General features: G+C 37.2%; 1 protein-coding gene across 1 annotated transcript; it reads right to left on the bottom strand.

The window, feature by feature from the left end:
* LOC109230720 (TPR repeat-containing thioredoxin TTL1-like) lies at window positions 1,439-6,085 on the bottom strand. Its single transcript, XM_019396126.1, has 7 exons — window positions 4,900-6,085; window positions 3,761-3,956; window positions 3,490-3,671; window positions 3,072-3,405; window positions 2,518-2,722; window positions 2,330-2,436; window positions 1,439-2,229 (listed from the first exon to the last, which is right to left on the bottom strand). The coding sequence occupies exons 1-7, from the start codon at window positions 5,829-5,831 to the stop codon at window positions 2,077-2,079; spliced, it is 2,109 nt and encodes a 702-aa protein (XP_019251671.1). The 5' UTR covers window positions 5,832-6,085; the 3' UTR covers window positions 1,439-2,076.

Genomic DNA, 8,259 nt, shown 5'->3' on the forward strand with positions numbered 1-8,259 from the left:
CCGTTCTGCAGCCTATACTTTTTATGGTATCAGAGCTCCTCTATGACGCCCCACTCTAGACGATTTAAGTCCATATCCACTGTTGAGCGTACTAGCATGTAGACTCAATATTCGACCCGTCTTGAAACAAAACAACCATTCTGGTATTTTTCCTACCGAACTTAAGACGAAAGCCCTCCACCCCACCAAAAAGTAAAGAACCCCCGGTGCCTGCTTGTGACATTTTACCAAAGTGTTGAGGCTTGCAACAATAGCTGCCCAAGAGATAATAGTTTGCTGTAAGCGAGTTCGGTCAGGAGGGACAAAAGAGAGATACTTTCTATCAATGAAAAGTAGATATCGTCCCCATGCTCCCACGATCCGCTTACCGAGAAATAGAAAGGAAGGACCCGGAAGCAACACTCGGCCTGATCATCCAAGATGGAAAAGAGAGACTCACCCCAAAAACAACTGACCTTCTCCATTTTTAAAGTTAAGAGCAGGAGTGGCAAACGGGTGGGTCAAGTCGGATATGGTTCGATTGAAAGATGGGTAATGAAAAAACGGATAAATTATCCGACCCGACCCATATTTAATACAGATAAAAAACGAGTTAACCGGCAGATAATATGGGTAACCATATTATCCATGACTTCTTGCATATGGGAGAATTCTTAGTCACCCTAACTTGAGGAACACCCAATTTGAGGCTTTACAAATGTAAAAGTTAGATTCATTGGTTATCCATTTTCTAAATTGATAATATGGTTCTTATCCATATTTGACCCGGTTTTAAATAGTTCATTATCCAACCCATTTTTTAATGGATAATATGGGTGGTTAACTGTTTTCTTTGAACCATTTTGCCACCCCTAGTTAAGAGCAATCATGTTACTCATTTGCCACATATTCAAAGATATATTAGGTTTGAGGGACCATAGCATATACACACACAATGAATATGCATAAGTACCATAGCTGTATATACTATCCATATCACAAAATGGTCCATAACATTGGCAAAGAAAAAATTTTTAGGGGAGCAGACAAGTTAAGAAAGGGACAGCTACAATCATATACTTATGAAATTTACCAAAGTACAAAACCCCAAAAATCAACCGGTCCACATAGCCCATCTATTAAGAACCAAACATCAATTATAACTTGAGGGAGCGACCCATTATCTGCCGAGTTTCGAACGGTGCGTCAATTCACACTCGGAGATTTCTCAACAACACCCAGTGACTTCCACAACTGGGGTCTGGAGAGGGTAATATGTATGCAGACCTTACCCTTACCCTGGGAGGGTGGAGAGGCTATTTCCGATAGACCCTCGGCTAGAGAATACACTCGGAAATTTCTCGATCGACGGAAAAAAACGGAAAAAAAAACCCTTACAATTGAGATTAAATTGGCAAGATTAGCCCTACTCAAATCAATAGTACACAGCTTACCATTCAGAAGGCATTCAAACTAGAAATGCAACTTATAGATCATTAATGAGTTAAATGTTAACAAGACAGAGAGGGAAAAGAAATGGAATTTTATTGATAGAATGCTTGAGCTAAGAAACATAATCATATTCATCCTTTTTTCACTAAACCAATAACTACCCACTAGACATCGAATATCCCTTCCTCGGCCTCCAACGGTTTGTGTGTATGAACGTATATGTACACATTATGATCCTCATCTAACACCATCCAGCCCGCCGCTTCTATTCTCTCTAAAAATCAATTCTACATGTTCACTACTTCTCACGACTGAAGATGGATTATCCTAGGGGAGGCAAGGCTAAAAATTTTAAAATACAAATGGAAGAGAATGCCGGAGATGGGAAAAGAAGTTGAACAGAAATGAGGAATAAATGAATGAATAAGGATAACAAAAGGAGACTAAATTTTCCCTCTGCGGACAATAGGCACAGCTGAATCGGCTCATAAAAGCATTTTGTGGTAGCTCTGATTATGTCACATGTATATATGGAATCCTTATATGTGGGAGTGGAGACGGTTTTCAGAGTGATCAGGCAATTGGAATTGCAAGAGAATGCAAGGCAATAGGCAAAGAAGCGCAATGAAAAATGGCAATGCACTCTTAAATGCTGTAATGCCTCACCGATGACTCCAACACCTCTGGACTTGGGCAAACCATCTCCTTCACGCGGCTACCATTTTTGTAAATCTTAAATGTAGGTACTATTCTAATATTCTCTGCTGTAGCGATTATTGGGCTCTCTTCCACATCCACCTTCAGTAGAAAACAGAAGACAACCGTAAGTTAATATGTGTTCTCTTCGTTCCTCTCTTGTACACGTAAAAGTTCTGAATTCAGGGCTATGATTGTTTACCTTGAGAAAACTTATTGAAGGGAATTTGGTGCATAAGGTATCCAAGAAAGGGGATATCTGCTTGCATTGTAGGTTGGATGCCGCTTTAAAATGGACCACAGATGCACCTACAGTTTCCAACTGCAGTTGTTGAGTTATATAGTAAATGATAGAAGGAAGGTTAAGATAACAGATGCAGGAAAGCTTACCAGATGATGAAATCGCAGCCCGGAACTGCTGGAGACCCGAAACCAGCTCCACCTCCCCACCAAATTTCATATTGTAAACATCTTCTCCACGTGACTTCTTTAATGCAACTTGGGCATGGAACAATGATTCCGCAACCTCATTGTCATATGGAAGTTCCCTCCTCAAAACCTCGTAATCTCTCACAGCTTCCGCCCATCTTTCCAGCTATAATTCATTGAATTAGGTCAAATTTATGATCTTTTTTCTCAAACAGCAGATTCTAGGAAAACATAGAGTAGTGCACCCAAGGGTGTGGCCTATTGGTCGATAAAGTGGATTGAGAACCATGATGTCTCAGGTTCAAATCTCAGCGGAGACAAAAAACACTAGGTTTCTTCCCATCTGTCCAAGCCTTGGTGGACAGAATTACCTAGTTCCTATTGGGAGGTGACAAGCATCTCGTGGAACTAATCTAGTTATGTGAAAGCTTACCCGGACACCACGGTTATAGAAAAAGAAAAAAAAAAGGAAAACATAGAGTAGTAGTAACTAAGATTTGAAGGTGGCATGTCACCTTAGCATTTGAGGCAGCTCGTCGAAGTAGAGCTTTAGTATAATTTGGCTGGATAATGAGAGCTTGGTTGCAATCATCCAGAGATTTTTCCCACTGCCCGAGTTTATACCAGCAAGCTGCTCTATTGCAGTAGAGAACCGAATTTGAAGAATCACGCATGAGCCCTTCCCCATAAGCAGCACAAGCTTCTGTATATCTTTCAGATTTAAATAGATTGTTGCCGCGACCACGAGCTTGCCCCACCAGCCTCACATTGTTGAGTAAAGCAGAAACTTCAGTACTTCGAGGGTCTGCTTGTGCAGCTCTCTCAACGGAAGTCAGTGCATTTTCAAACCTGCAGATATTCATGATCCGTTCTCTCATACTCCTGCTGAACCTCTTATTTCTACTACAGCAGATGTTATATTCATAAACTCACCTTCCCCGAGCCATCTCAATCTGAGCCTGAACAAAGAATACGTATGCTTCGGAGAGCATCCCAAAAAAATTTGACTGGCAAGCTACAGCAGATGGTTCGAACTTGTTAGTTTTTGATAGGCACAATTCAGCATCCTCCAATTTGTGTAACTTCAAATAAGCTTCCGCTCTACATGCAAATAGCTGCTTTTTCAATATCAGAGATTCAGTACCAGCACTTGAAATTTTCATTAACCATTTGTCACGGAACTGAACCATTAGAAATGCTTTACCTGAGGAGATGCATCAGCTCCAGAAGCAGTTGCTGCCTCAGCTTCTCTTAAGGTACTTTTCCAATCTCTACCTCTCCGGGCGTCAGTGCATTTGCTGATATGTTTCTCCACCGCTTGCAACTTCTGCAACTCAGCTTGATCCGGCTTATGACCTAGGGAAAAAAAGTGACTCCTTGCATTTTCAACCTGTCCTAAACTGTAAGTTTTACAGGAAATGAGATTGCTTACAGTTCTAGGCAAAATAAGCAAGCAAACTCCAATAATCTAATTCAGATAAGAAATTGTGAGAATACTGTCGCAAGTGTAATTACAATCCGCGAAGAAACTAAAAAGTGGAAGGGGAACAACAATAAAATGCATGAAACTATAGCCCTATAAAAAAGGGACACACATAGGAACAAATAGCAGAAACAATGACCACAAAAATCCAAACAGACAAAACCATTAACTTTTGTTAGTTCAAAACAATCAGATCTGGTTAATCAAAAAGTGCATCCACCCACCAATCAACACATTCCCTGCATCCCATTTAACATTTGTTTGGTAAATGTCAAATAACGCATCAATCGAGAAAGTTTTGCAGTAGCAAATAACTAGGCTAGAAAAGATAATCAAAATAACGCATTTAACGGGTAATCTTTCATACACCCTACAGAAATTTCACCACACTTCCAAGATTTGTTGATAACAAATACGACCATACACCGCAAGCATCAATCAAGAAAGTTTTACATTAGCCAATAACTTAGCCAGCAACATTAATGAAAATAAAACATTTAACACTTACTCTTCAATACAGAAATTTCACCACATTACCAAGATTTATGATAACCAATATGCGGATACACATAGATTCCAAAATTTTGATATTTTTTATATCACATACAGCTTACACCAACTTCACCACATTACCAAAATACGCAAACACACATAGATTCCAAAATTTTGATCATTTTTATATCAAATACACCGTTCACAAACTTCATCACATTACCGATAAGCGAAGAACACGCATATAAATTCTAAAAATTTGATCTTTTTTATATCCATAAACCGTACACAAACTTCACCACATTACCAATACGCGAACGCGCATATGGATAGATTCTAAAGATTCAAACTTTTTATAAATCACTTACCTAAGTAACAAAGATCCTAATCGTTGGTGTGCTCTAACATATGATGGATCCAGCCTAATGGCTTCCTCACATTCCTTCACTGCCTCCCCTAGCCGATTCAAAGCCATTAACGCAGCAGCTCGGTTACAATGTAATGCAGCATTGCCCGGAGAAATAGCAATGGCTTTATCATAAATACTCAAAGCTTCAATAAAATTACCCTTCTTGTAATTCTCATTCCCTATTCTTTTCAACTCATCTGAATCATTAGTAAAAATCCCTCTTTTTACTGTCTCACCAACAGTAAATCCTCTTGAATTCATAGTATGGCCAGAACCACCATCGACGGCGGATTTTGGACCCGCACCGCCGCGCATTATGCTTCCATGGCCGTAATTTGCCGTTCCGGTTCCTAAAACATCAGTCTTTGTGGATTTACAAGCCATGCCGGTTTTCAAAATCTTACCGGACGGGCAAATATTGCCGGCCGGAAGCGCATTACCGACAGGGGAAGTGACGGAGCATCCGCCGGAGTAAATTAACGGATGTGTATTTCCCGAATCGGACCGCCCATGACCCGGTTTGAGCCCACGTGCTGTAGGCGAGCTCTCAACTGAACCCGAACCCGAAAGTTCACCGGAATGACTCGAATCTGACCTTCTAGGACCCGAACATAACACATTTCGACCCGACCCGGATCCAGATGATGAGCTAGATCTACTACTTGTAGTGGTGGTAGTAGTAGTAGTGGTAGAGGTACTGAGTCGACTCGTTCGGGTCATCAATGGTGAAACGGGTGAACCCAGATCCAGTTCTCGAAAATCGGGCTTGTTATCGTTCTTCTCCTCCTCTTTCTCTTCGTTAATATTACAACTACTCAGTAATGAGTTTCTCAACCGATCAGCTAATGAGTCAAAACCCATTTCCGATATGGGTTTTCCAGAATGCGACATTTTTTTTAATACTATAAATTTAGCAATGTGTATATCTTAAACTCTCAAATCTTGAACTGGGTTTTGGTTTTTTCTCTTATTTGTAAGTGTAATGGTGGATTAACTGAGAAATCTTTACAATGTAAAGAGAAAAAAGTGAAATGGGGGATCTCGTGAATTTAAAGGTAGAAGCAAAGAATTAATGTGAGTTGGGTAGAGAGAGAGAGACAAAGAGAGAGAGAGAGAGAGAGAGAGAGAGAGAGAGAGAGAGAGAGAGAGAGAGAGAGAGAGAGAGAGAGAGAGAGAGGTTGGGGTTTACAGAGAGAGAGAGAGAGGGAGAGAAGAAGAAGAAGAAGAAGGAAAGAAAATGAAAGGAACTCTTTTTTTTCTCCTTATACTGAACTTTGATTAATTTTCATGCTTCACGAGACAGTCATATATATGTACCTGAATTTCTGAATTAAAATATATTTTTATCTTAACTCATTATTATCTAACTATAATTAATTAAGAGATTGTTTGGTATAATGTATTAAGGAAAATAATACATATATTAGCTTTGGTATTATTAATCCCTTGTTTGTTAATATTACTTGTATTAGTTATACACTTTATTCAGTAGTACTAATTCTTATACATAGTAAATTATGGCATTAGCAATACTATAGTTTTTAATATAAGGATAAACATGTATAAAGAGAGAACTGCCCTTTCAAAACCTTTAATATACCAAAGCAAACGGTATATAAGAACTAATCTCAGCATAACTAATCTCAACATTGTTAGTCCATCATATTCAGTATTATTCTATTGGAAACAGCCTCTCTACCTCGTCAGGTAGGGGTAAAGTCTGCGTACACACTATGCTCCCCGGAACCCACTTGTGGGATTATATTGAGTATGTTGTTATTGTTGTTGTACCCTACCAAAGACCCCTTAAGCTTGCTCATATTATCGGTTCCAAACCCGAAGAAAGAATGAAAATTGCATAGAATGACAACTAGTTAAAAATTAGCCAATTCGTCATATATTCTTATTCTTACAATATAAATATTGTTGGAGTATGTTCACCAAGGGCCATATTAAAATTTAGATGATGTTAGATGATAAAATATTATTTGCTTGGAGCCAAAGGTCTATCGAAAATAACTTATTTATTTACACAAGGTAGGAATAAGGTTGCGTATACATTATTCTCCCTAAATTTTATTTGTGAAATTATACTGGAATTATCGTTGTTAGATGATAACATATGATTTTATTTTATTTTTTTTGGTTAAAGGGATGAGTTTATAGATAATACTAATCTATGAAGATTTGTATAATTCGACTTTAATTTATTGAGATTGGAACAAAGACACGTAATAGATAGTTATTTTGATTAAATTTTCGTTGGCTTCATCCTTTACGTTTCCCACAAATAGCTACTTCCCTGTATTTTAATATCTCTTTTTTTTTTTCATACAAATTATTTGAAAGTAGTGCTATTACTTTCGGAAGATGAAGCAGCACTTTCTATAATTATTTCAATTATTTTCTTGAGAGGAAAAAATAAAAGAGTTTATTAGAATAAAAAAAAAATGAACATATATTACTCCGACATCAAATAGCTTAATATATAAATATGTAAATCCCAATTTGATAGGCGATATATCACGAGCAACTCGTCGTTCAAATTTTCTTTTTTCAGATTAAAAGAGTTTATTAGAATCAAAAAATTGAACAAATAATTCGTTACAAAATCTAAATTTCAACTCAATCAAATATATTTTTTTCCAAATATTTTTTTTTAAAAAAGTTAACACAAAATGGTGATTTATAGTACTTTCCACGTCATGTGTAAATATGTGTATTACTTTTTAAAATATTTACAACTGGATTTTTTAGGTGCCCTTTCATATATCCAATAATTCTCCCTTTCTATTATGTTCTTTCTCTTCTCTTTATTCCTTTTTAGGTAATACGTGAGTCATTTATAAAACTTGTGCTTTTTTTCTTTACAGCTTCTTTTGATGGTTGTTACCTCTATCGTATCGTATTATTACTTTAAATACAGTATTTGTTTTAATTGTTACTTAAATTTAATTGTATTGTATCGTATCGTTAAATCCATCGTTACATAACAATGAAATGTGCCACTTTATGTAACGATCGATTTGGTGTGGTCGCGTCGCTACCTTGTCTTTTTCTCTCAATCTCACCCTTTATTATTATTGAATTATTTTATTTTTATCATTTACCCTACCTTTTATATAGTAATTTTACCCTGTATCATAATTTTTCTTTATAATATTGCAAGTTTATTCTTTATATTGCTAGTGCATGATGTTATGAAACGATGACAAACGACACAATCTATCCAAACATTGTATTTATCGAACGATACAATACAATACAATACGATACGATACATTATGAAACGATGCGTAACAACCCTCCAAACAAGCTG

This window comes from Nicotiana attenuata, chromosome 8 (assembly GCF_001879085.1).
Source record: "Nicotiana attenuata strain UT chromosome 8, NIATTr2, whole genome shotgun sequence".
Lineage (NCBI taxonomy): Eukaryota > Viridiplantae > Streptophyta > Magnoliopsida > Solanales > Solanaceae > Nicotiana > Nicotiana attenuata.